The sequence below is a fragment of the Sciurus carolinensis genome, chromosome 4 (genome assembly GCF_902686445.1).
Source record: "Sciurus carolinensis chromosome 4, mSciCar1.2, whole genome shotgun sequence".
NCBI lineage: Eukaryota > Metazoa > Chordata > Mammalia > Rodentia > Sciuridae > Sciurus > Sciurus carolinensis.
Window position 1 is genome coordinate 171979372 of NC_062216.1, and position 27708 is coordinate 172007079.

The 27708-nt window shown below is 63.3% G+C and overlaps 1 protein-coding gene across 14 annotated transcripts in view; it reads right to left on the minus strand.

The window, feature by feature from the left end:
• Window positions 1-427: 427 nt before the first annotated feature.
• The window catches only part of Shisal1 (shisa like 1), a 109372-nt gene continuing 82091 nt past the window's right edge, over window positions 428-27708 (minus strand). For 9 of the 14 annotated variants that reach the window (XM_047551210.1, XM_047551211.1, XM_047551220.1 and 6 more), the window contains exons 5-6: window positions 25516-25809; window positions 428-1745 (exon numbers count right to left, since the gene is read on the minus strand). In XM_047551210.1, coding sequence (XP_047407166.1) covers window positions 1530-1745; window positions 25516-25809 — 510 coding nt within the window. In that variant the 3' untranslated portion in view covers window positions 428-1529. Of the gene's footprint in view, window positions 1746-21073; window positions 21379-25260; window positions 25402-25515; window positions 25810-27708 lie in introns of those variants that run through there. The other 5 variants (XM_047551222.1, XM_047551219.1, XM_047551223.1 and 2 more) reach the window with 5 other exon arrangements.

The window sequence follows — 27708 nt, forward strand, 5'->3', positions numbered from 1 at the left end:
AGGCAGGGTGGGCAAAGCGTCACCTCTGCAAAGCTCTCTCTCCTTACCAAGGCGGGGCTGGTGCCCTTGCAGTGACACACAGTGAGCAGTGGCCTGGGCCCCTGGCTCCTCACCGTCCGCCCAGCCCTGCGTCTGCGCAGCCTGGACCACCAAGCCTGTGCCACGGGGGTCTTGGCATGGGCTGCCCCTTGTGCTGGTCCTGCCTCGGGTCCGGGCTGAGATGCCCCAGGCGCCCAGCTCCACAAAATCTCCCTACCCTTCCCTTGGATGGACCCTTGGCAGGACCCCGCCACCATGGCTGCCCTCCTGCAGCGCCTGGCGAGGAAGCCGCCCCCGGGAAGGGCCTGGCAGCGCTGCTCTCTGCGGAGCAGATGAACAGTGTCGCGGAACAGGGGCCGACGAAATGAGGAGACGGGCGCAGGAGGGACACACGTTTATTGAGCAGGGCCACCGAGCTAAGAGCTGGGAGGATTTGGCCTAACACTGTGTACGGAGCACGTCTACACGGCAGCCTGGCCCTTGGGGGTCGATGGGATGGCGCCCCGGGGTGGTCTTCCCTGGCTGCCAGGGGGCAGTGGCGGGGCAGGGGTGGTGAGGGTGAGCTCTGTGGGCAAATGTTACAGGTTCACGTGGAAGTCCCAACTTAAAGTGGAGGATTTCTAGAACCTTCCGCCCTGGGTTTCCATGGGCCTTGTCACCCTGTCTGGCAAAGACCATCGTGTTTCCCAGAGACGAGGCCTGATTCACCTCTCGTCCCCATCACTGCCTGGCATGGGGCCCGACACGTGGCAGGTGCTTGACCTGGTGGCCGAGTGAGTGAGACCTGGACAGCCGCGGGGAGCTGGGCACGGCTGACCACTGAGAAGGCATCGGGAGGCGCTCGGGCCGTGCGGAGCACTGGGGGTCCTTGCACCCGAGGGCGGCCCCACTGGCCATGGGCCCTGTGCACCCTGCCTGCCCCGAGCTGCCCCTGCGGTGTGAGATGTGCAAGAAAACCCACCGGGCAGCTTCCACACGGCCAGCTGGGCGTGCCCTCCTCATCCCGTGGTGTGACGAGCTCCCCAAGAACCAGCCTGCCGCACGTTCCCGTCCCAGTGCCACCCCGGCTCCCAGCTGGCCTGTGCAGGGCCGGCTCCAGCTGGTTCTCAGGGGCTCACTGCAGCCAGAAGCTTGGGCCCCAGACAAGGACACTGGCGGGAACCCCAGCCACACAGTGCCCTGTGCCCTCAGAGGACCTGCAGGGGGACCCCAGTAAAAACTAATCAGACGAACACACAGGAAGAACACCCGCACCACACACACACACACGCACACTCACACCTGGTACCCTGACACCTCGGGCCTACGGGGCCACTACTGGAGGGCAGAGGTGGGGAGGCTGCGGGGTTGGGACCCCGGGTAGGACGCGCCAGCCTGGATCCTTCTGGCTCCAGTCGGCCAGGGTCACTTTGGGTTTGTCACCCGAGTCCACACAAGTCACCCTCAGAAGCCACCAGCCCAAAAGGGAACTATTGCTTGCGGACGGGTGGCTAGGAACCCCTCCTCTGCACCCCTGCCCCCGGCCCTGAGTTTGCTCCTAATCTTAGAAGTCCACGGAAGGGGTTTTGGGCACTGGCGGCATTTCTTCCTCTGCCGCCGCCTCCATCTCGGCTTTCCCTGGCGACTCGGTCGGAGTTGTTCTTGGAGGCTGCGCCGGGTGCTTCGGATGTCACCGCCCCCATCCTGAGGCACGGCAGAAAGGTTTTCTGAGGAAATAGAAGGAAACAAAAGATCACCCAGTGTCTCCTCCGTGGGAACTTGCTAGGGTCATTTCTCTGGGTCCCAGGGCCAGAATAGGTCAGGTTTTCTCTGTGCACGTGGCCTGTGTCCTCTGGGCATTGAGAATCATGTGACTATAATTCTGGAAGCAAGACAAGAAAGTCTGTTGTCACTATCTAGTCTAGTGCTGGAAAGCACTAGGGCCCCTGGCCCACGCAATAAGATAAGAAAAATGCAGAGATAGGATTAGAACAGAACCAAAACTGCAATTAATTGAAGATAATCTACCTAGAAAAGTCTAACAGAACCACTAGGCTACTTATTAGAATAGACAGTGCAGATATGAAGATACGATTTTCAACCTGTGAGACATCAGATCAACATGAGGCTCAGCAGCATTATCTACCTCAGCAGTGGCCAGGATGATGGCGTCTTGTCTTGGGACCATCTCAGTTAACATAATTTTTAATATTGCTCCCCCGCAGCCCTCAAAACTGTTCTGCTCTTGATGATGACTTTCACGGTCACCCTTGCCTTAACAAACTAAAAAGGATCAGAAACAGACGAACGCTGTCTGTAAGGTAACAAGACCCGCGACGTATCTCAGGATCACCCCACTGAGTCCGCCCATGTCTCACAACGTCACGGGGCAGAAAGGAGGGTGCTCCTGCCACACGGGTGGGCTGGGGTCAGTGGGCAGGCAGGAGCGTGCAGACAGGCCTGAGGGGACATGCCAGCTTTGGCAGGCAGAGTCAAGCTGCCAGCAAGACAATCGGAAGCTCTTCCCACCGCCTCTCCCAGGCGCCTTGGCAGAGGAGGTGGTCATGTGGCAGCCCATGCCCTGTAGGCAGAGGTCTGCTGGCTACAGAGGACGTGGCGATGGCACGCTTTGCTTATCACAATAGTGCCAGGGCCTCGCTGGCATGCAGGAGGGGCTTAATAAATACTTGTGGAATGAGTTAATAAATACTTGTTGAATGGGCCAAGAATTTAAAGCCCTGACAAAGCATCTTTCAATCGTAAAGTTGACAGAAAAGCCTATCGAATATATTTTCAAATTATAATTCCCACGAGCCCCTCTTAAATACACTAACCAAGGACACACTCAAACACGGCAAATGCTGTCACTCTGGTAAGAGCCTGGACAATGAGCACAGGCTCTCTTTAACTCTAGGACCACGTCTGGAACAAATCTAGGATGATGGTTATTACAGGAAAGAATGGAAAGGAAAGCAAGGAACTGATACTAATAATGACATGTAGGATGTAGAGAAGCGGGGAGAGAGCAATATAAACACACTGTCTTATTCAGGTATAGTTGGAGGTCTAAATAATCATTCAGAAACTGAAGTCACATCAGAGGTGTCTAAGTAGAAAATATAATCAACTAAAATAAATTGCTGGGAGAAAATGGGAAGGAAAGTAGACAAATTTAAATTCTGATATTCCTAGTAGGGAGAAAATAAACATTGCAAAGAAATAAAGGATTAAGCATATCGCATCACATTATAATTATGAAGGTAGCCATGGGCTCAAAACACAGCTTTCGAATTATCAGAAGGCATATACACAAAAAAATAAAAGAAAGAATACAGAGGACATATGGTGACAATTGGCAACCCCCACGAAAGCTATAAAAGCAGAAAGCACATCATAAACTATGACAGAAATGAGACCAAATGCGTCTGCCACATCAGTAACGTTCACACGCCACACGTGCTTGCTAAGCAGGAAAGACTTAGGTCAATCCCAGACAAAGCACATGAAGGTAGAGGGACTCAGGAAGCTTCCTATTGATGTCACCGGACTGTGCAATCAAAAATGGTTAAGTGCTGAACTTTATGTTATATGAGTTCTACCCCATTTAGAAAGAAAGGATGGGCAGGAACATAACAAGCAAATGCAAGCCAAGGGAAACCAAGGGTTCTGACTTTAGGATCAGAGAAAGCTGAAGGTGGGCAAGAAATGGCAAGTGAGAGAAATAAAGGCACGGTGTGAGGACCAAGGATGAAAGTCATCACGAAGAACCAACAGCGATGAAAGCTTTGGTGCCAAATACACAGCTTCATTATTCATAGTGGGAACTACTTGGAATTTAGGAAGAAAAAAGGCATACTGTGCTAGTATCATTGTATTTTAATTCACCTCTCTCAGTCCATTACAGGTGAGTGGCAAAAAAAAATATGAATATAGGAAGCCAAAGACTGTATGTGTTTGTGTGTGTGTTGGGGGTATGTATAAGACAATGTAATTTTTATTAAAATGCTTTTGAAAATTCACACACAAAAAGGGATTATCAGGCCTAAATTTCAAAAAGTAGGAACAAAATGACATTCTCTATTACAATATAATACACTTTGAGAATACTAACAGCAAACTCTAGCATCAAGAAGTATGTAAACTCTTTAAAATAACGGTTGAATCAAAGGGAGCAAAAAATAAAAATTGTAAAATACTTAAACAATTAAAAACTTCAAAATAAAAAATTAAAAACCATTTTTATGGATAAAAATAACACTTCAGAACCTGGTGTTGCAGGCAAAGCCATGCTCAGAGGAAAATTCATAGCTTAAAGATAATGATTTTATTCATAAACAAGAACACATGGATTAATCATCCAATTCAAAAAGTTGGAAAAGAAAGACAAAATGAACCCAAGAAAGAGATAAGAAAGCAATAAATAAAGATGAAGTGGAGTTCAAAACAGCAAGAAGAAGGAACAAATAAATCCAGCTGCTGGTTCTTTGGAAAACAATGAAACGTGTTAACTCTGGGTAAATCTAATAAAGCAGAAGAGGAAAGACACAGAGGGGAGCCAAGTGCTTGGGAGGCTCCTCTGTGCACTTTCTATCCCACTCTGCCTCCCCACGACTCCACAGAATCTGTGCTGCCAGGGTCCCCGACACCTCCACGTTGCTGATCCAGGGGTCGCTCAGTCCCCCTTCCCCTTGTGCTGCCTCACGTGCTCACTCTTGTGCCCTGGGCCCTCCAGCCCTCTCTCCCGCTCCTCTCTGCTTCTCTCCTGCTTCGGCCCAGGCCCTCTGCGGTCCCGTCCATCTTCCCAGCCTCCCCTTCTCTGTCCATCTCTATCATTCTGCAGATCACATCTCCTCCGACGGATGTAAACTCGGCATGCTGATGGCTATCTGGCCTTGAACCCTCACCTGAACTCCACGTTCCTGTCCCATCACCTACCTGACACCAGCCGGACATTAAGCGACATCTCAGACCCAACGTTCCCTCCCTGAGCCAGCTTTCCCCATGCACGTAGCCATCCCTGAGTCCCCTCTGGGCCTGTCTCACACCCGGGCTCTGTGGAGCCCGTCAGCCGATCCCCTCGTGGCTCCCGAAGCCGTACTCACCCACCTGCGGCCCCCCTGCTCCCACACGGCCCCAGCCGGCAGGGTTCTTGCAGTGGTCTCTCCCTGGTCAGCCCTGGCCTCCTGTACCCAGCCGCCAGGTGGAGACCTGAGTCCGGTCAGGCTGGGCCTCTGCTCCCAGCCCACCTGGAGGAGGAGCAAAGGCCCCCTGCCCCTCAGCTCGGTTCTCGGCTCTGCTCCCTCCACCCCCACTATGGTGGCTCACTGTGTGACCCTGGCTGGGCCACAGGTGCCCACGTGGGGGAGTGAACATTATTCTGGGGGTGTCTGTGAGGGAGTCGGGGTGAGGTTTGCATCTGAACAGCAGCCTGAGGACAGCAGGGTGCCTCCCCACCACGGACAGCCTCCTTGTTGGAGGCCTGGACAGAACGACCAGGCAGGGAGAGTCTGCTCATCCCCTCAGCCCTCCTGGGGCCGGGGCACGTCTTCTCCTGCCCTCAGACGGACTGGGACATGCACCCTCAGCACCCTGGACGGACCTGGACCAGACCACTGCCCCACACGGTCTTCGGCTTGGCCTCCGTGTCGGTGTGAGCCACTTCCCCACAGAACCGCTCCTTCTGCCTGTGCCTCCTACGGTTCCCAGAGTGACAGCCCGGCCACACCAGCACATCCCGCCGTCCTGCCAGGTCCGGGCCCCTCGTCCTCAAGGCTCCCTGTGAGTGCGGCCTCGACCACCCTGCCCAGCCTGGACTGACCTCAGCACCTCTCTGCCCCGGTTGCCCCCGCGCCACACTGCGCAGCGCGATGGTCCCCGTGCGACTCCAGGTGACCTGGGGTCCCCGTGGAATAGGGCTTTTCATGGTTTTGCTGCACCACTGTCCCCAGGCACCGAGGGGCATCTCCATGAGGAGGGCAGGACAGGGGCAGCCACGGGGGATGACCATCCGCGGGCTCAGGAAAGGGCCGGGTTAGGGACGCGGGCCACCCGCCCACAGGACCCGGCAGGGAACCTCAGCGGGCCCCTGCAGGGAGAGACGGAGCAGCCCGAAGCCCCCAGCACCCGCCAGCACCCGCCAGCACCCGCCAGCACCCGAGGCAGACGCAGCGTGCAGCTCCGGGTGCAGCTCGGCCGCCGCGGCGAGCCTTCCAGTATTTTCTGTGGCCGGCGAATGGGTGCACAGGACTGGACGGGGCACACGCCCTGGACCTGGCGATTCCACCCCCTCCTCCCCAGACTCGCTCGTTGGCTGCGGCGACGCCGGCCACTGTGGAAGAGGGTCCACGAACGTCCACCCATAGGACACCGGACAGAGGCAGAGACAGGGACAGCCGGCGGCTCTGTCAACTGCCCAGGGTGCTGTCCTGAGCTGCCTCCCGTCCTCTGCTGTCCTCCCCAGGGACCGTCAGCACTACTGTCACCTCCGTGCTGAGACCTCTCCGTTTGGTCGGATCTTCCCACCGCCTCCCAGAGGGCCCCTGGACGCCCCTCGGGGAACTCCTGTGCTGCCCTGGCACCTGCCAGCTCTGCCGCCCGCTCCCTCACGCCGGGTCCCGTCCTCACCAGCCTCCCGCCCCCTTCAGAATGGGTCTGGAATCCAGCCACCCTGGCCACCACTGCCACCCTCCTGCGGGCCAGGCCACCACCCTCCCTGGCTGAGCTCTTTAATAGCCACCTGATTTCTCTGCTGCACCTCCCTACGGTTTCTCCTCAGCACAGAAGCTGAGGACGGAGCACATGAAACAGCTTTACCCAAACTACCTAACTTTAAAAACCAGTACTTACTAACTCCCCTGTGCTCAGACTCCTCATGGCCTCGGTGCCTCTCCAGCTGCCCCTGGTGCCCATCACACCTCTGCAACCACACGGCCCCTTGCTGTCCCCTGGTGTCCCTGTGCTCGGGCCACAGGACTCTGCACCTGCTGTCCCTCTGCCTAGACTGCGCCCTGGCATTTACTCAGGGCTCATCTTCTCAGCAACTCAGGTCTTGGTGCGGCTGGCTTCTCGGGACAGGGCGTCTGGGGTGAGTTTCCTGTGCCATCCAAACCTTGAGAACTTGGGGGGTGCTGGGGAAGCATGTCCCCTCCTCTGTGCCCCACCCACACAATGCGGCCTGGAGAGTCACATTTTCTAACGTGCCGAGCACCCACTTTGTGCCGATACTGCCCCGGGCTCTCCACGGATAAGCTCATTTAGTCCTGGTGTCAACGTGGGACCCCCCCCCCCATGCTGGCCGCCGGTGAGCACGGAAGGCGGGGGAGGGGAGCAGGACAGGAAATCTCTGTGCTTTCCACAGTTTTCCCGAGAAAACAGTCGACCTGCTAAGTACTAACGACCACAGAATTCCTAAGTGGCACTGCCACTCCAAGTCCACCGAGCCAGCAGAAACCAGGACGTAGTTCCAAAGGTGGCAGGCACGTGTCCATAGGGACCGGCCCTGAGACCTGAGGCCGCGAGAGAGGCCAGCGTGGGGGAGCAGGGGGCCCAGCCCCGAGGGTGGGAGGCGGAATGCACCCCCAGGGCCCTGCGGACCAGGCCCGCACTGGCAGGCACTGTGACGGGACTGAGCGGGGTCATGTGAGGGGCCCCTGAGCTGCCGGCGGCTCTCCCCCGCTGACTCGGACCTGAGCTTCCCTGGACCTCCCCGTCCCAGGCAGCCTGGAACCAGGCCCTGGCGGACACCGAGGCCCAACTGTAACTTGCAAAGAGCTGCCGGGACCCCAGGAGACCCACAGGAGGGGAGTGGGTGGCCGTGGACAGCGGTGGGCATGGGCCCGTGGGGGGGTCAGGACACAGTCGTGGTCCATCGTGGCCACTGATGTGGAGAGCCCTGGGCCAGGAAGAGTGGGGCCAGCTCAGCGTTGTAGCTCTGAGGTCAGGAGAACCACCAAGCCCAAGGACTCCGCCGGGTCTGGAAAGCCACAGGCACAGGCAAGGAGTCCCGGGAGCCAGGGGTTCAGATCCGCCTTCCCCCACCTGGTTCTCAGGTGGAGACAAAATCAGTGGACACGGGGCCTAAACAGCCAGAGAGGCTCAGGGAAACTGGGACAGCAGGTCAGCAGGGCCTCCTGCCCCTGCGCCTGCCCGTGGCGTGTGTGGCGGGGGAGGGGCAGGCGCTACACACAGGGGAGGGAGTGGGAGCCCACGGCGGGTCACATGAACAGAAGCACAAGTGACAAAACAGAGGAGATGACTGGAGGTCCTGCTGACCTTTGTGGCATCCGGAGCACAGTGGCCGGACTTTGGCTTAGGTGGCCTGACTTGAGAACCCTCCCCAACCCCTGCTGGGCCCCCGAGCCTGGAGCTCAGCTGGAGCTGAAGGATCCCAGTTCTCAGCTCCGCCCTCCTCGCCCGGCCCTTCTAGGAAGCCCGCCTCCCGCTCAGCTCCTGTCTGCGGTGGAGAGGAGGTGCCCTCTCCTCGGGTGGAGGCGGCACCCCTCCCGGGCCTCTTCCTGGCTGCCCTGCAGCCGGGCCTCAGCCCCACCAGCCTTGGCCTTCCTCATGGGACTTCCCTGGAGGGCACCAGCTGCCCAGTCATGCCCGAGGCGCAACGCGCTCTGGGCAGCCGCGCTCAAGAGTAGGGTTGGCCGACGGTGGGGGCTCTGGGCAGGCTGGGCCTCCCTGGCACTGGCCTGGCTCTGTCATGGGGCACCGCGGGTACCGGCTTGGCTTTCTTATCTCATACATTTTATCTACATGTTTATACACACTCTTTTGTACAAAATGAAATATTTCAAAATCAGCCATGTTTTTAAAACATCATTCCACTTCGGTTTTTCCTAGGAGGGTGCGGTTTTGCTGCCGTGGTAGGGGCCTGGGGCCTCTTCCCGTCCTTCCTCCACCACGACCTCCATGCCCAAGGCCCCTCTCCAGAAAGCCGCAGCGCTCTCCATGCTGCTGGGGACTCCCTCGCCTGCTCCGCCCGGCAAGTTCCTATACACCCTTCCGGCCCCACGCCCCGCGCCCCCTTGGCACAGCTGGGAGTAGGCTGACATTGGCCTCAGAGTCAGAAGGTCTGGGTTCAGACCCCAGCGCTGCGTTTCACAGGCTCTGCGACCCTGGGCAAGTCACTGGGCACTCACCCGACAGCACTTTAGGCCTGCAGGACCCTCCACCGTGGACACCCTCTGGCTGGGGACAGCTTTGGCCTGGCCCATCAGCTTCAGCGATGTCCCCACAGCCTTCCAGAAGGAATCGTTGGCAAATGTCAACTTTGGTTCCGTTTTCATGGCAACCAGGTCCCAGCCCTGCAGGAAACTGGCTTCTGTCATCGAGAGCCCCCGACCCTGCTGCTGGGCTGCCTGTCCTCTTGGACACCTGCTGATCAGGAGCCCCTCACTGTCCGTCAGGAAACCCGGCCCCGGGCCACGGCTGCTCCTTCACCCTCCGATGCCGACAGGCCCCCTGGGCCCTCCAGAGCCTGACCTGCTGGTGGTATCTTCTCCGTCCAGGCCTGTGCCGGGTGCTGGGGCCACGGAACTGAGTCACGCCCTGCCCTGGAGAGCGCAGCTGGTGGGGAGCCACCCCAGGACCCCAAAGCAGGAGCAGATCTTGCTGTGTCCAGGGTTTGGGCTCCTGAGGGTCTGCAGGGTGCTGACCTGGGAGGAGGTCGGGAAAGTCTCTCGGGGGTGCTGAGGCCACGCGGTGCCCCAAGCCGTTAGCTGCCACTGCCCCTGGGGAGGAGGGAGCCGCCTGGCCGAGGCCATCTGGGGGGTCGCAGTGGTGGTGGTCAGCGGCCCGAGACGGTCCTGGGGGCGGGGGTCTGGGGAGCTGGGCGGAGGTCACCCCTGACTCCAGCAGAGGCAGGAACGGGGCGGCTGTGTGGGGCCTTTTGAGCGGGGCGCTGTTCCAAGCCCGTCCCCGTGCACGGTCTGACTCAGTTCCCTCACCGGCCTGAGAGTGGGGGACCTCGGTCCACTCGGCTTACTGATGGGGGCCCTGGGGCTCAGAGAGGCCACCTCGCTGGTCCAGGGTCACACTTCAAGCCAGCGGTGGAGCAGGGTCGTCTGGGCCACTGAGCACTGGCCACGCGGCTGTCTGGCCGGGGCCCAGGAGGCAGCCCTGGTGAGAGAGGCCGATCCTGGCGCCGGGTGTGCAGGGTGTGCAGCTGGCAGCCGAGCACCTGGCAATCTGAATAACAATGGAAGCTTCCTGGACGCGGGGAGTGGGTAACGGCTCCGCGGCAGGAGCAGCGGATCACGCGGCCAGCACGACTGACTGGCGGGGGAACCGCGGACAGGCCGACGCCAGCGGAGCACCAGGAGCGTTTGCTGATGACTCCCAGCAGCCGAGCGGTGGGGCCGGCCGCCTTCTGCAGAGGGGCAGGCGGCACAGGGACGCTGGAGGACGGTGGGCGAGGGTGACACCACCCAAGAGTCCAGGGGCTGCACAGAGGCCAAGCTGCCCAGGCGGCGGCGCAAGGACGGAAGGCGCGGTGTGAAGCCACCAGAGGCGCCCCGCGTGCCCACCCTGAGCGGGACCGGCGGATCCGTGCCTGTCCTGCAGTGACACCCCCGTTCCCCGTCCCGATCCCAGCAGTGCCTGTCCCCTGACAGATCACAAGGGACGCTGCTGCTGATGTCAGGATCTTAAGATGGGGGTGCCGGGTCGTGTGGCGGGGTCCTGTGCAATCGCAAGGCAGGAGGGCCAGAGTCGGGGGTGTGGCCGCAGGAGCAGCTGGGGAGAGGGGCCACGGCCAGAGGGGACGGTGGGCCAAGGCACCTTCAAAAGCCGGGAAAGGAGGGGCGGGGATTCAGCCCCTGGTGGCCAGGGGGAGCCGTGGCCCAGAGCGGGAAGATAACGCACCTGTTTGAGGCCGCTGAGCTGGTGGCATCTGCTGGGCACACCAGTGCAGTCCCAGGGCAGGGTGCCCCGGGTTGGCCAGCGACGTGGACCACGGTGTTCAGAGCAGCTGTTCATGTGGCCCCAGAGGGCGAAGGTCCGGCAATCCATCCGGGGACTGGATGGACACTCTCGAGCGTCCCCACAATGGAAGGCCACACACAGTCAACAAGGGCACGTCACAGATAGGCTCAGTGGCCCCGGCATGGGGTCACAGGCCAGGCCCTGCCACCAGACCGTCCCATCCCACCCGAGGAGCTCAAGAACAGGCTAACCAGCCTCGCGAGCAGTGCCCAGGGGCCAGGAAGCCTGGGCATTGGGAAGCTGGTACCTGAAGTGTGTCAAGCTGTACTAGTGTGACCTTCCTGCGGGGCCATGACGGGCAGAACAGCTTTTGGTCAACAGTGCCCTGCACAGAGGTCAGTGGTCCCCTGAGACCACATGGCCTGCGACTTCATGACAGTTTGTGCAAGTGCACTCTGTGACGCCCACGGTGATGCCTAACGATGCACTCTCAGGACGTCGCGGCGGCCAAGCCGAGCTCGGGGCCTGCCCTCGGTGCCGAGCGGCCTCGGGGAGGCACCTTCGGAAGGAACCCGCAGAAGCTGCCACCTGCCTCTCGGCCCTGCCAGCTCTAGTGAAGGACCCCGCCTCGCAGGTGCGCGGCTCCTCCCCGGGCAGAACGCAGCCCGGTCATGCACTTCTGCCCGTTTACAAATGTCTGCGCAGTACCTTCCAACCGAGTCGCCTCCAGGCTGAGGCAGGCGCTGCAACCCATTCCACAGGTGGGAAGCCTGAGGTCCGTGGGGGCCAGGCTGACCACGCCCACCGCACTCCCCTTTGGGAACCCTTCCCGCCTGTCTCCGCCCCCACCTCAGGGAAGAGCCCTGATTGGAAGAACCCACTACTGCGTCCCACCCCCTGGTACACTGACTGGCCCAGAGATGGGGGCGTGGTCCATGGTGACCAATCAGGACCAGCAAGGCATGCCCGTCCTGTGTCTGAGCCAATGAGGAGCCGACATCAGTTTCGCTGAGGAATTTGGACTCATGGCCTGTTGCTCCAGGAGCAGGTGGCGGCTGACTGGGACCCCGGCTTTTTCCACTCTGTGTGAACTTGGCACACAGCCAAGCTCGCAGTCAGCCTTTGCTCTTCCTTAATCACCTCTCTGGAGCCTCAGTGGGCTGTTCTGCTGGGGGCGGGGGCGGGGTTACAAGGGACTGCGTGTTAAGGCGCCTTGTGCTGGAAATAGATGTTCTATTAAGGGGGAGAAAGGCGCGCCTGTAATTCCAGCGGCTCAGGAGGCTGAGGCAGGAGGATCTGGAGTTCAAAGCCAGCCTCAGCAACTTAGGGAGGCCCTAAGTAAAATAAAATTAAAAAAAAACAAAAAGGGCCGGGGAGGTGGCTCAGTGGTTAAGCGCCCCTGAGTTCAATCCCTGGTACTAAAAAAAAGGGGGTGAATTTCGAAACGGAGCATAGAGACGCCTCTAGTGAATTTTATTGTGTCTGCAGCAAAACGGCTTGATGGGCCCTGTGGATGGCGAGAGCGGCAGGGGCGGAGCAGGGAAGGCGCGTAGGCTGGGGAGACCTCTTGGGACCTGAAAGCCCACAGGTTTGACCTGGGTGTGTCATGTGACCTTCCAGAACCTCGGTTTCCAGACCCACAAAAAGGCAAGAACAGCCGCTCTGAGGAGGAGGTGCAGCGACCCCAGCCGCCCCTGGGCCGCAGCTACCGCCTGCTGGCTCTCCTGCACCAGAGCAAGGACGCTGTTGCAGGTAAGCCAGACTCGCTTCGTGTCTCAGGGACGCCACGTTAGTTTGAAGAACTTAAGGTGAACCCTCCTCTCTCTCCCTCAGAGGCGACTCTGTCCCAGAAGGTGCGGAAGTCAGGTGGAGAGGGAGGTGGGTGCCGCCGGTGGCGCCAGCCACACCGGATGGGGTAGTGCCCGCCTGCACTGGGGTGGACCCGGGTGGACCCGCGGGCTGCTGCTCACTCTGGGGACACGGGACACATGCAGGGCGCTGTGGGAACAGCGGGCAGAGGGGGTGTGGGCAGCCCCTGGGCGGCGGCCCTCCCAGAGCACCAGTCCTGAGCCTTGCGGACCCCCGCCCACAGCCCCCTGCCGGTTCCCCTTCCTACAGCCGTGGGGCCTCCGATTCAGGATCCCGCCCTCTGCTGGACCCCAGGGCCACAGCTGCCCAGCATTCCCTCAGGAAGTCGCAGCAGCGTCCTCCCGGTGGTTCAGTCCTTGGGTGCCCCTTCCTGCCCTCCCACCGCCGGCAGCCAGGCCCGGGCGCCCCTCTACTTCCTGCCGCTGCCGCCCCGTCCTCTCCAGGCTGCCGACAGCGGCAGCCTATTTGGTCGACTCCAGCTGCCTCCCCTCCCTCCACTTTGCCACCTCGACTTCCCTTCTGTGGCACAGATGCCCTGCTCTCTGCCCCTGGGCCTTTGCACCCGCTGCTCCTGGTTCCTGGACGGCTCCCCACTTCCACCTTGGCCTCCTCCAATCTGAGAGCGTTCATTCCTTTCCATCCTGCAAATCTGAGCACCAGAGAGGAAGGACCAGGCTGGGTGATGTCCAGCTGGCCTGTCCTTGCCCTACCGGCCACTGGGAGCCCCAGAGGGCAGGAGGCTGCTCCGGCTTTGGGACAGGGGCCACAGGAGCTGGGCTGGCTCGGGGCTGCGTTGTTCGAGCTGGATGGCAGCCTCCTCCGGCACCTCGCCCCCGTGACTTTTGGAAAGAGCCACGTCCCGAAGGTTAATTTTTAATGCCACTCGGTAAATATTTGATGCCTTTGCTTTAACAGGAGGCCTGCGCTCTGCGCTAAATGCCAGGCCGGCTCCCAGACGCCGCCTGTCAGCAGCAGCCTGTCCGCAACGCCCCACCTCCTGCTCCGCAGGAATAAAGACTAACGGTCGGAAATTTTCAAAGCATTTTTCGCGTCCATTCTTGTCCCCAGTCAGCAGCTCCATCAGCCAGATGGAGGGTCAGAGAGGCCTGTGCTGAGAGGGCCGTGGCGCCTGCAGCCTCTCCGTCTCACACGGGAGATGGGCCAGGAGGGCCGGGACCAGCAAGCCAGGGTGCAGACAGCAGGACTCTGTTCCAGCGCGGGACGCGGCAGGCAAAGCCCCCGCCCTCCCCAGGCCTGGGAGACAGACCACTCGGCTCTGGCTAGGCCGAGTGGGCAGCAGGGGAGGAGTCCTGAGGAGGGAGGAGGGCCTGGGGAAGGAGGGCGCCCTGGGCGAGGTTCTGAGGGGCGGGTAGGAGTTTGCCAGGGACTGGCGGGGGAACCTGGTGAGGGTCAGGCTAGCATGCAGCACCACCAGGCGAGGGGGTCTGATCCAGTTTGTGTCCCAGCCCTGCCTGGAGCCCACCCTGCTCTGCAGGCATCTGCACCTCGTCCTTGATCCTCCACAGCTCTGGTCACATGGGCCCTGGCACCTGCAGGCTGTGCTTGTGGGTCTGGGCTGCGCTGGCACTGGCCACATCGCTGCCCCTGGCCTGCCCACCTGGTTCTCCTGCTGCCTTGCACCCGAGTGAGTCAGCCGTGAGCCCCCGGGGTGGGTGGACCCACCGATGCTCACGCCCAGGCCGTGCACGCGGGCAGGTACTGCCTCCCGCCCCTCAGCTGGAACCACAGCCAGCGAGGCACCACCTGGCACAGCCCTCCTGGGCGCACCTGCAGGCACCTCTCACCCTCTGCTGGCCTGTGACCTGCTCTGGCCTGTGACCTGCCCCCGTGCCTCTCCCCTGGTGCCGAGTCCCGGGACGGTCAGAGCTGTACACCGGCCATGCTGAGCCGGCCACCTCGGCCCCGCACCTCCTCCCTGGCCAGTGGCAACACTCGCCCCTGGAGTCACCCTGGTGTCCCCGGGTCCTCCCTCCCCTGCCCCCAGGTCCAGGCCCTGCACCATTTCTGTCCACCTCCAGAACAGGGCCTTGTTGCCAGCCTCCCCTCTCTGGCCTCCACCCAGGGTGGTCGGCTCTGCCCGTGGGCTCGGGGCTCTCTCCAGACCTCCTGTCGCCCCCTTTTCCTTGAACTCACGAACCCCCGTCCCACGTGGACAGCACCGCCTAATGGAGTCCTGCGTCCCCTCCCCCATGCCATTTCGAGACGCACCATCGAGTGACCAGGGCTTTGGGAGGACACGCCTGGAGCAGGGCCTGCGGGCTGACCACGCGGCCTGGGAAGGGGACAAGGGGGCGGCGGAGCTGGGAGCAAGTCAGGGCGGGAGATCGCGGGTCCTTCCTGTGACTGGGGCGCTGGACAAGGACCTCTGGACATTCCTATAACGCAGGGGCTGCAGGAACTCGGGGGCCGCATTCGTGGGAGGAGCTGGGCAGTGAGGGTCAGAATGGGGCCTGAAGGCTCAGAGACAGCAGCCCGGGCACAGCGCGGCCCAGCCCTCGGGCAGCTGGAGCCAGGCTGTCAAAGGGGCTGAGTTCAGAGAAGCCTCCTTGGGGGTGTCTTCAGGGGTCTCGGGCCTGGGGTGGGCCCTTGGGAAGGAGGGCCCGGGGCAGAAACCCTCCGGGCCCTGCCCAGGCAGAGCCCCAGCATCCGTGCTGGCCGCTTCTGTCCTGATCCTGCCCATCGGCAGCCAGCCTCACCCGGAAGTGGATTCTGGGCTACCGAGTTCCTGGAGTAGCCAAGCAACAGCACTCCAGATACCCCCTGGCAACTGGACCCAGGCCGTCAGCACCCTCCAACAGAGAGGGGCAGGCCGTGCCCAGCAGGCCCCCATTCCCCATGGGGTGGAAAGAGACAGGGAGTGGGGTGGACCAAGTCCCCCTAGATCCTGTGGCTGCTCTCCTGCAGGTGACCATTCGGTCCCTGTCCCGTGTGCACACTGCAGCTCAGAGCGGTCAACAGCTCGCCCAAGGTCACCCAGCGGGGCAGCGCAAAACCCGGTGTGCCATCCCAGGAGACCACGCAGCCTTTGTTCTCTCACCCCGGCTGCCGTGCCCAGGGATCCCCAAAGCCCCGGGTCCAGAAGCAGTTTGGAGACAAGTCCCCCCGTACCCTCCAGGGAGCCTTGGAAAGGACCGGAAGACAAGGTCGTTGGTAAGGGCAGGTCACAGGACTTGGTGTCCATGGCCCTGCTGGGAGCCGGGTGCCCAGCTGGGAGACGTTTGCTATTCTTGGAGGCAAGTATTCTGGCGGTCGAGGCCAGAGTCTTAATGGTGGGGAAGAGCAGAGGAGGACTCCGCACGCCCCGGCCCGGCTGAGGCTGACGGAGGCCGGCCCTCGCCCCTCGCCCGAGGAGCCCTTCTGGAAGCGGGCCTGTGGAGACCCCCGGACTAGGCTGGCATTCTGGACTGGAACAGCCGCTGGCCCGGCCGCTTCTCGCTGGTGACTCCTCTTTCTCCGCGTTACCTTCGCTGCGGCCCGGAGGGCGGTGACCTGGCACTTCCGTCAGACCGACACAAAGGGACGCCCTCTTTTCTCACCAAGGGTTAGTGACCCACAGCTGCGCGGGGCACTTACAGAGACGGGTCTTCGTGGGCACCTCACCTGCGGGCACCTCTGTTCGCGGCAGTTCCTGGGCCGGGCGCTGTAATTAAGGTGCCTGTCCAGGCGCAGGCCCACAGGGGCAGCTCCCAGGGGCCTGTCCCCACTCTCCTGAGGTCCCCCTTCCACAGACAGGCACGCAGGGACCCCCAAGGTCATGGAAAGGGTGCGAAGGCTCAGAGATGGCCGGGCAGCAGGCCAGGGCTGTCAGAGGGGCTGAGTCCACAGAAGGCTGCTGCCCCCGGGGCCCCAGGGAAGTGTCTGAGGGTCCTCGGGCCGGAACTGCCCAGAGCCGTGGTCGCTCCACCCCACTGAGCTGCGTTTTGGCCTCAGAGACCTAAAAGTTCTGTGGGCAACGCCGCCTGGCAGAGGAGCAGCGGACGCCGCCCCTTCTGGTTCATTCCAGAGCTGCGTCCCCAGGGGTCTCCCAAGCCCTCTCTGGGGTCCGTCTGCCCTGGCCGCGTGGCTGCTGCGTCCAGGCGGCATCACCACTGGGCGGGGTCCTCGGCAGCGGCTCAGCCCTTCTTTCTGCTCCCAGCTCCCGTGGCCCCTCTGGCGACCTCAATAAACGCCCGTTGAACAGCGAGGGCCTGAAGGTGCTTGGTGACACCCTCGCCGCAGCACAGTGTCGGAAGGGGTCCGAGGGCTCGCGAGCTGGCAGAGACCAGCGACAGCCCCGGGGACGGGGGCTTCCTGTGTCCAGCGCTCTTTTCCAGGAAGGCCCAGGAGCTGGGAGGGTCAGGAAGTGACCCAGAACCGCTCACCCCGGTGGCCTGTCTGGGGCGTCCCTCTTGCCAGTGCGCCTAGGAACCTTGGGTCCCCACGCGAGGCCCACAGACCGCTGGGGCAGGCGAGATGGCGCCAGGCAAGCTGGCCACGGCTCACCGCCTGCTCTCAGCTCCACGCCTCCGAGGAAAACGGCCCACCAGCACCTGCTGCCACTCGCCGTGGTGTAAATACCGCCAGGTGCGGCCGCTCGCGCAGCCCTGCAGACGCGACAGCCCGCGCGTGTTCAGCGAGGGGCTCCCAAGTCCCTGCTGTCTGAGCGTCGCTCTCGCGGGTACGTGGAGGAAGCCTAGGACCCAGCCCACCGTGACACGGCCCAGGGCAGGTCTGAGTTTCCTAAAAAGGCGATGGATTTAAAGTCGATTAAAAACGTGTCACGTCAACAGCTCCAGGCGCGGCAGGACTGGGGCTGGGGAAGCAGCTGCTTTATGGAGTGACTGCGATTAGGGCCACCGGGATGCAGGGAAGTGAACGGGACGCTGGCGAGAGAGGAGCTGGGCTCGGTCAACCACGGGAGGCACGGCGCTCACCCACCACCCTCCCACAAGCGGCCGCAGCCACGCCAGCCCCGCGCCAGACTGGCCCTGGCAGCAGGGGCCGTGGGTCGCCTGCCCCACCCAGGAACGACCTTGCTGGAACCGCGCGCAGGGGCAATTCAAGGGGCCCCTGCAGCCGTCTCCCCGCACCCGGCCCGCCCCTGTTGTCGTCTAGCGAAACAAAAGTCAGACAGAAACCTGGCTGCCTGGCCTCCCGCTCTGCTGCCTCTGCTGCGGGGGATGGCGCGTCAGTGCTGTCATTGTGACACTGAGGAGCCGAAGCAAGTTCACAGGACAGGTGCCACCAAGTGCCACAAACGAAACCAGAGTGCAGAAGTTCTCGCGCACCAGCGTTGGGGAAGCGCACTGGGGGGCAGAGCCCCGGGGCGGCCGCCTGTGGCTCTGGGGCTGGTCTTCCCTGCATTGTTCACTCCCAACCTAAGAGTGACCACGCCACCTCCAAGTGATGGTGACCGGTGTTCTCTGTGCGCCTGCCGCACAGATCCGAGCCTCGAGGTCCTCCTGCCGGGCGAGTCTGCTTGCACCCACTTCAGACGGGAACACTGAGGCTCGGGGCGGTAGGGGTCTGCCCTGGGCTCCCCGCTGCCCCAGGACCTGAGACGGGAGCTGGCCACTCTGTTTCAGTGAGGCTACGAGGTCTCGGAGTAAAACTCATCAAGAGTGAGCGAGGGCGTGGCACCTGACCGCTGGGCCCGGGGCGGAAGCCGGCGGAGGGACAGCACGGCTGGAGCCCAGCCAGGGCCCGAGGGCCAGGAAAGCTCTTGACCACAGGTGCCAGGGAAGGGTGAGGACCCCAAGGCCCGCGGAGCCCCCAGGCACCTCCCCACCCCGTGCCTGGCTGCCCTCGAGGGGCTGGGGCAAGTGGCGCCAGACCTGAGCCAGAGAGGGCTTGTTAGCTGGCACCTGGGCCCAGCCCTCGCGTGCCCCGAGGGACCCACTGGAGCCCGGCCCCGCAGGTCACCAGGCCACTCTGGGCCTCAGCTTCTCCTCCATAAAACGGAGCTCGGGGCGCCCAGGCTGCAGAGCTGCCCCGTGGTCCTGCCTTCCTGGTGCCGGTGCCTCCCGTGCGCCAGGCCGTAGGAACTCACCCACCCCACCTCTGGTTACAGGTGCCTACCCATGCCAGTGCTGCTCTGGGTGCGGGGGCTCTGCTGACTACGGGACACCCCAGTCCCCACCCTTGGGGGCTTCCCTGCAGTGGAACAGACAGAAGCCAAACAGGACACCAGTGGCCAACACAACCAAACTCTAGAGGAGAATAAGGGATGGAGTGATGGGTAGGGGGCTGTAGATTTACAGACCCAGGACAGCAACGCTTCTCAGACAGGTGACCCTGAGCAGGCACCTGGTGGAAAGGAGGCAGTGAGCCCCATGGGTATCTGGGAAGGGAGCTGTTCAGGTGAGCAGGGGGGGCAGGGGCAGGTGCAAAGGTCCTGAGGCAGAACGTCAGGGGCCACTGTGGCCAGGCTGACAGGGAGAGAGGGTTTTGATGGATGTTTTAAAGGCTCACTCTGCTGCAGGGAGACCTGGAGGAGCCCTTTGCCTCAACTGGGCAGAAGAAGATGGCTAAGAACAGTGCTTGGAGGAGGGTGAGGAGGGCAGGTTCTGGACTCATTTTCAAGTCACCGCTGGGTGACCTTGGGGAGTGGGGGAGGGAGCCGGGGACAGAGCTGAGTTTCTGTCCTGCAGATGCAGGCAGCAGGGCACAGGTCGTGCTCCTGACCATGTCTGGGGACATCCAAGGAGCTGCCCAGAGGAGTCTGGCCAGTCGGGTGAGGCGTCTGAGGTGGGCGGGAGTGGACCCCGGGCTGGGCGGGCTGTGGGGACCCAGGAAGCCCTGGGGAGAGGAGGCGGAGGAGCAGGTGGGGCAGCAGAGGGTCCCATGAGGGCCACCAGGGAGGGGCCGGGGGCCGGGAACCGGAGGGGCGGTGCCAGCACCGGGTTGCCAGGCCCGCTCACCCGTCCTTCCCTCGGCAGGGCTCGCCTGGGCTGCTCTCTGCTCTGGAGAACTGCCACTCACCCACCGGAGCCCCGGGTGTGGCAAGAGGGGCCGGTGGGAGTCCAGTCCGGTCCCCAAGCTGCCCCCTGTGCCAGCCTCGAGGTCACTCCTGGCACCAGGGGGGAGGCCGCCGCACAGCCCAGGGCCAGGGTGCACGCGCCTGTCCTTCCTTCTGGACAATGTGTCCTCAACATCCTGTCTGTGGCCTTCTGCCAATCAAGACTCGAGCCTGGGCCAGGTCCTCGGGTTTGGGTGGCCTCAGGGCAGGGAAAGAGAGGACCCGAGCCGGGGGCCCGGGCATTCTGACCTCCTGTGTTAGCAGCAGTGATTTTGCCCGACTGCAGTATCTTTCCAGGCAGCCGAGCCCTGGACGCACCCGTGTCCCCGGGCAGCGGCCCCCTGCAGAGAGCCCCCTCCTCCAGGAAGCCCTCCTGGAGCCCAGGCCGGCGGGGGTTGGGCTCCCTCCACGGCAGCAGATGGCTCCTCATGACTGTCTGTGGCCACATCTGGCCCAGGACAGGCCCTGGAAAGCGGGGCCCCTGTCCTTGCTCTGAGGTCACCCGCCCTGTCCTCCTGCTGCCCCTGGCCTGCTCCCAGTCCTCCACTGTCCCCTGTCCACCCATGGCCCACCTCGCTCCTCCATTCCACCTGGTGGAGGACAGGAACCGGGAGGCCCTGCCCCGTGTCTGCTGCCCGGGGTCCCGGGTGGCTGTCATCCCAACCTCGCACCCAGCACCCAGACCAACACCTCCCCTGCCCCGACCTGCAAGCTGCCCAGCCCCAGGCAGGGAGCTGTGACCAGCAGCTGAGGGCAAGATGGCACTCGTGGGGCAGAGGGGGCAGGGGAGCCTGGAGGGACTGCAGAGTCGGGCTCGGGCCTGGCGCACAGTGGGGCCTGGTGCACAGTGGGGCTGTGGGTCTGGGCAGGGCACCGTCTGCCACGTGTGCACAGGCCTGAGTGAGGGACGTTCCCAGGGGGTGTGCACTGGGGCAGGGGAGGGAGGAAGGGAACCAACGCCCCCTGTAGCCCTACTGTGTGCACCTCTTTACTTATGGTCATCACTGTCCAAGGGAGGCAATGAGACTCAGAGAGGGCCTGCAACTCATCCGAGGATGCACAGCAGGTGCACCTGCTGGTTCTGGGCCCACCGGTCATCCTTCAGCATGAGCCCCTGGGAGTGAGCGGTGCCACGGACAGACCTGCCGCAGGCGTCATCGCAGGCGCGTGACCGGCAGAACGCACAGTGGTGAGGGAGGCGTGTGTGTCCCACGGACCCCGGGCACTAGCTCAGCAGGTTTGTCACCCTTTGTCTGGATGAGTAAACACAGGCCCACAGAGGGACTTGCCCAAGGCCACACGGTTAGTCTGTGCCCAACTTCTACCCATCTCAGGCCGGAGGGGAAGGACGGGAGCCGGAGGGGACAGCCTGGAGACGCCCGCCCGGCTGGAGCATCTGAAATCCATCCCTGCTCGGGACGCTACTTGTCCTCTGAATTCCAACCACGAAGCCTCTTTGGTATTTGATGTCATGCCAGGAAGTGAGGCGCTCGGTCTTCTCCCTCTTTGGTCTTCGGATCTCCTGGAATCTGTTGGTGGCCCCCTCCCTGCAAGAACCACACACCAAGGCCTCTGGCTGCACGGCCGGGGGGTGACGCCTGAGCCTCAGCAGAAGTTCTGGGGTGGTGGAGCCTCTGCTCAGGGAGGCTGGTGACGTCTGCAAGGAGCTGGGTCCTGGGGGTGAGAGGAAAAGGGGGGCCCTGGACCCCAGCCCCCGAAGTCCTGCAGGCCCAGTGCAGTGAGCCCGCCCTGCAGAGGACCCGGCTCTAACGGCCCCTCCGCTCCGCCCTCGCTGTCCCTGTGTCGGTCAGCATTGTGGACGCAGAGTGCCGGCCCAGACTCGGGGCGTCAGACATTGCAGACCAGCGGGATCCCAGGGATCCGAATGCCCGCTGGGGTTTGAGATGCCCAGGGGACCCATTCAGGGCCAAGTCGGGCCTCCCCAGGCTCTGAGTGACCTGAGGGCCTGGGGGCTGGGACCCCTCTCCAGCCACTGCCCCACTGCCCCACTGCCCTCCCACTGGGCTCTGGCTGACAGGTGCCCGGGAGGAGTTGGAGGGTGAATCCGAGCTCCCCAGGGTGAAGTGAACCAGAGCATGCTGGGAAGGTGTGGGCGCAAGGCAGGGGCGAGGCCGGACGGAAGGGGTTTCGGGGTGGGGTGAGGTGGGGAGAGGCCCTCAGGGGTGGGGGCCAGGCGTGGGCCTGGGAGACCTGGGCTCAAGCCCACCAATGTACTGTGTGTCCTTGGGCAAGCCACTCACTCTCTCTGGGCCTGTGACCTATGTTTGCTCATCTGTAAGAGCCCTGCTGAGCTTATTCCTGGGGTGACTGTCACCAGGGAAACACTGGCGGGTGTCTAAAGGCCAAGCACTGAGCAGGGGTCCCCATACACAGCACAACAGGAGGGATGAGGGGCAGGCGGGCAGGGGCAAGCCACCAGGGGCCTTGGCAGCCAGGCTAGGAGCTGAGGGCCTCTGGGAGGACATGGAGGCCGGGGGAACCAGAGGCAGGGTGGGGACCTCGGGTGGGGGCTCCAGGAGGCCCTCGCCTTGCTGGGTCCTCACAACAGCCCTGTGGGGTCAGGCCTCAACCGTCCTACCCCCAGATGGGGAAACCGAGGCCCGGACAGGGTGGGCTGGGGCCAGGCCAGAGGTGAGGAGACAGCCGGGGTCTGAAGCCGGTGTGCGACGGAGCTGCTGCCTGTGCCCAGCACTGGTGACCCCACCACATGACAGTGGACCCTCCCCACCCGCCCACACGGGGTGGCAGCACATTGGAGAGCGCTGGCCCTTGGGCACGGTGGCTGAGCTGGCTGGGGAGGTGGCAGGAGGACCCAGGCCCGTGCCAGTGGGCTGTGCCCAGCCCTGCCCTGAGCCTGCGGCACGACCACGCCCTGTGCCACCAACAGGATTCCCCAGTGAAGGACAGGCGGCCCTGCTGTGGCCCAGGGCCACCAGCCGCAGCAAAACTAACGCAAGCGGGACCTCAGCGGGTGGGACGCCTGGGCACAGGAGGGCAGGGGCAGGAGCAGAGCAGGGCGGGCAGGTGGCCAGGATCTGCAAGCTGGGGACAACGGCACAGCGGGAAAGGGCTGCTGGGAGGGGGCGTGGCCCGTCCCTGGGAGCCTGGCCACTGTGGAGGCAGCCTGGCCACTCTGCTGGGGACCTGCCCGGGGCAGGCGGGATGGGCAGGGGCCGAGTCTGGAGGATTCCCACGGATGCCCCGGGCTGAGCTCATGTTGTGCTGACCCAGGAGACCGGGCTCTTCCCAAGTTCAAGGAGGGCGCTACCAGCCCCTGAGCTCTGGCCCGGGAGGGCTGTGGGGCCCACCTGGCTCCCGCCCTGCAGGCAGGACCACCAGGCGCCCAGGATGGAGACGGACGGTGTGTCCGTGGGGCAGGGGCTTTGCATCGACACCAGCCCCGTCAGTAGAGCCCTGGGGCAGCTGGAGCCTCTCGGCCCAGGCCCCGGGGCTCCTGGCCAGGGTGAAGGGAAGCCGCACCCAGGCCAAGCCCAGCTCTCCTCCGCAGCGGGAGCCGCGTGCCCCCCGCCGCCAGGACGCGCCCTGAGTGGCAGGCTCGCTGCACTTGCAGTGACTGGGCTGTCCGGGGTCTGTCCACTGACAACCCTGGGGGCCAGGCCGCGGGGGCAGGGTCTGGTTGGGTCCCAGGCCGCAGGGGGCAGGGTCTGGTCGGGTCCCAGACCTGCCCTGAGTCTCCCCAGGGAGCCCTGGACGGGTGGACAGGGGCTCCTGGCTCTCCACACCCTGTCCCTGCCCTTAGCTCCTCCACCGAAGCCCTGGGAGCAACCCTGGCGTGTCTCCCCTGCCTGGCACCTGGGGCTGCCACCCTGCCTTCTGCAAGAAGCCAGCCAGGCGCGAGGTCGCCCGACAGTGGGGGCCACAGGAGCTGCCTCCGGTTGGGACTCGGAGCTCAGCAGGTCCTGACCTGTGCAGCCCCGTCCTGCACCTGTGATCCTGAGGGAGTAGGGCAGAGCCTGCACACAGCAGGCGCACACGTGTGCTCATGGGTGAGAAGCTGCAGAGAGAGGGAAGGCTGGGGCAGGATCCGCCGCGGGGTGAGACCCGGACGTCCCCTCGGGCACCAGGGTCCTCCCAGGCCGGCAGCCCAGCTCTGAGACCAGATGCCACCCAGCGATGGCCTCACCTGCCCAGGTGCACCCTGGAGGCGGAGCCATCCTGACGCGAGTGCCGGGAGGCAGGGGAGGCGCCGGCTGAACGTCTATCCCCAGCAAAGCGGGGCCTCCTGGGGACACCTCCCGTGGGCCTCACCCTCAGACCTCCCTGCTCAGCAGGCCCAGGTCCTCCGGGTGACCCGCCCTGGGCTGTCTGAGGCCACGGACCCGCATTTCAGGACACCATGTCGGCCAGCCAACAACGCTGGCTGTCCCCTCCTGAGGGTTGCACCTCCCCGCTCCCCAGGATGGGGACCCGCCCTCTGCCCTCCTCCACAGGAGACCCTGGAGGACCCGCCGGTCAGCTGTGCAGGGCCACACCTGCCTCTCCATGAGGCCGGAGCTGCTCTAGAGCATCCGTGGTCCAGGCATCCACTGGAAGCAGATGGACCTAGGAGCTGCTGACCACGCTCCCCACCAGCTGGCCCGCACCTCCAGAGGCAGCCCAAGGCCAGCTGCACACCTACTATGTGCTGGGTTTAACTGAACCCTCAGGAGGCCCTGGGAAGGGGCGGGGTTCTACCCTTGAGCCCTTCCCCAGAACTGGGAGGTCAGGAGGGTCCAGGATCCGCTGTGGACTCCACGGCCAGGCCCCCGATGGAGCCAGCTGGCCTCACAGTGGGTTCCTGGTCCCAGAGCACGGACCCCCCCAACTCTGCCCAGGGCCAGTGCTGAGGTCTGCCCCACCCCACTGAACCGGGCAGAAACGGGGGCTGGCAGTAGACGGGGCCCAGTCTGAACAGGCCCTTGGGTGGGGTCACAGGCTCTGCTGGGGCAGCGGCCCCGCCAGACCGACCCCTGACATACATGGCTCCTCCTCTTCCCTGCAGCCACCGCAGGCGCCCTTCTGTGACTCAAGGCAGGTACTGGAAAGGAACCAGGGCATGTGTCTTTTTCCTAACCCCAGACTGAAAAGCCTCCCCTAGGCCCTGAAAGACCCATCTGCTTCCGCTGACCAGACAGTCACAACCTGAAAACCATCTGGTTTCCTATTTTGCCTTGGCAGCTAGGAAACTTGACACCCCACTTAATGTTCAGTGGCAATGACTCTCACACCAGGTGCTAAGCGCAACAAGCTCCCAAGCTTTGCTCCTCAGCTGTTTCCACCGCTCTCTCTTTCTTTTTGGTGCTATGGATCGAACCCAGGGATGCTCAACCACTGAGCCACATCCCCAGCCCTATCTTATATTTTTTATTCGGAGACAGGGTCTCGCTGAGTTGCTTAGGGCTTCGTTAAGCTGCTGAAGCTGTTTTGAACTCGAGGTCCTCCTGTCTCAGCCTCCCCAGCTGCTGGGATGACCGGCAGTGCCTGGCTCCACCTCTTTTCAACTTTCCTGTCCAGACACATGTTCGGGGCAGCCCTGGGCGCTCCAGCTCCTTGGCAAATTACAAGGAGAGCAAACGCTCAGGGAACCCGAGAGCCAGACAGGGCAGGAGCAGGATCCAGAGAAGGTGCCCCGGCCCAGCAGCGGCGCTTCCGCGGTCACTCACCAGGCAGACGAGCTCTGGAAGGACATCAGCGGTGGACTGTGGGCGTCGCCCCGCGGCGCGTGCACCGCGCGGGGAGCCGGCAGGGCGCCCGGCGGAGGCTGGGGCTGCGGGGCCCGGGCGGGGTCCCCCCAGCGCCGCGGGTCCTGCTTCATCCACCGGCCCTGGATGCCCCACCGCGCCAGGTAGACCTTGCAGACGTCGTAGTTCATGGCGGAGTAATAGAGCAGGTCCAGGAGCAGCAGCAGCAGCACGAAGAAGCCGTAGATCCACACGCCCAGCAGGGCGGTGTAGTTGCTGCGGAGAGACGGCGGCGGTGAGCGCGGGGTGCAGCCGCCCGCTGCCGGCGGTCCAGCCCCGCGTCCTGGGCCCGCGATCCGCGATCCGCAACCCACGACCCCCGTGGGGCCGCACTGGGGTGCTCCGGGGAGACCCCAGCCCTCGTCCACACGGCCCGCCCTGCCCGCCGCCCACTCCGGCCTGCCCTGTGCTGGGCATCTTGGGATCCATTGCCCGCTGCTCAGGGCCTTTCCCCGTGGACACCTCCCACCCCACCACCTAGGACAGCGGAGGAGCCTGTGGCCGGGACGCCTGGGCCACCTCACCCCCCACGTGTCCCTGGAACCCCGCTGGCGCTCTTCCCCCAAGATTCCTGGCCAGACCTGCCCTGGGGAGGACCCCAGCATTCGGGGCTCCATTCAGGGCTCCCATCCCACAGTCACCTGCCTTTCTGTCCCTTGGTTCCCTTCCCCTTCCTGGGGGCCCCTCGAGCTGGCTGTGTGGAGGGGTCTCCCCCATGTTTCTTATTCATCCGCCAACACCCCCCACATGCGCCACCCCACCCCCAGGCCTGTGCCCTCCTCTGGCAGAGGTGAGACTCCCTGGAAATTTGAGGTCCAAAGGCTCAGCCTCTGAAGGGCCCAGCTCTCCTGGGACAGCTGGCTGTTTACTGAGGAGCATGAGCTGCCTGCCGCCCACACAGGGCCTTTGCACAGGCCTCGCTTCTGCTGTGCAGCTCTCCTTCTCCCCCCTCCCTGAAGCTGGGGTCTGAGTCCCCAGAGTGGGCTGTCCTGCGCCTGCCACTGCCGCCGAGCTCTCACTGGGCTTGCCAGGGACTGCAGCTGTTCAAAGGTACCGGATTATTAATCCCTCAAACGCCACCCACATCTGTTCCCTGCTGCGGCATCTGCAGGGGCGGGCGTGCCAGCAGTGCCCAGGAGGACTGGGGTCCAGCCTAGGCCTGCGGTGGCTCCCCAAGCCCCTGACGAGCCCCCCGGGGTACTGAGGACCCTGGAGACCCCGCCTAGAGCTGGGGCACGTGCCTGCTGGAGCCAGGGGACCTGGTCTGACTCCGCCTTTGCCCAGCTTTGCTGTGTTTCCAGCGAGAACCCCCGTCCGTCTCTGGGCCTCAAGGAGGTGACCACGGGAACTCTCCCGGTCTTGGCTCTCAGGTGCTGGATCTTTCCAGACTCGGGGCAGCCGGCTTCAGCGGCCTCTGCAGTGAGAAGGGGCTGTTCCTCTGGACTCTCGGGCCCCTACCGGGCTGGGTCAGGGCCAGGCACGCTCCCTCTGCTCCCAGCCAGGAACGCGCCCCCCTCTCACTCGGCCACTCAGTTCTTGGACCAAAGAAAGGCTCAGCTGGGTGCCTGGGGTGACGGGGAGGCAGCTGTGTGTCCTGAGCACCTGCCTGGACCACCTTAGGCAGACGCTCCAGGTGGTGTCTGCCTGAGAAACCCAGCAAGTCCAGCTCCGCGTGGACTTCCACCGACCCGCACCATCTGGGCTTGTTCACACTGCGACAAGAGTGACCGACGGTCTGCAGTTGCCTTGCTTTAGGGGACACTAGCTTTCCCTGCGGGCACCTGGACACAGAAGTCCTGCCAAGGCAAAGAGGCCAGCAGCCTGGGGCAGACAGATGTCCATGCAGACTGAAGGCTGGGCCTGGCTGTCCCCCACACCCTCCTCCTGCAGCCCCCGGCCTGGCTCTGAGGCCAGGCTTCTCCCAGGGTTCCTGGCAGCCGCCAGGGGCCGAACAGGAAGCAGGCAGGCAGGGCCGCTGCTCGCAGACGTGTCCGGTAGGGTGGCGGCTGGGCCACGGGTGTCCTGGAGCCTCCGAGACGGAGAAACAGCACTGCTTCTCCCAAGCCTGTCCACAGCGACCAGCAGGAAGGCGGCGCCATCCGCCTGAGCCGGGAT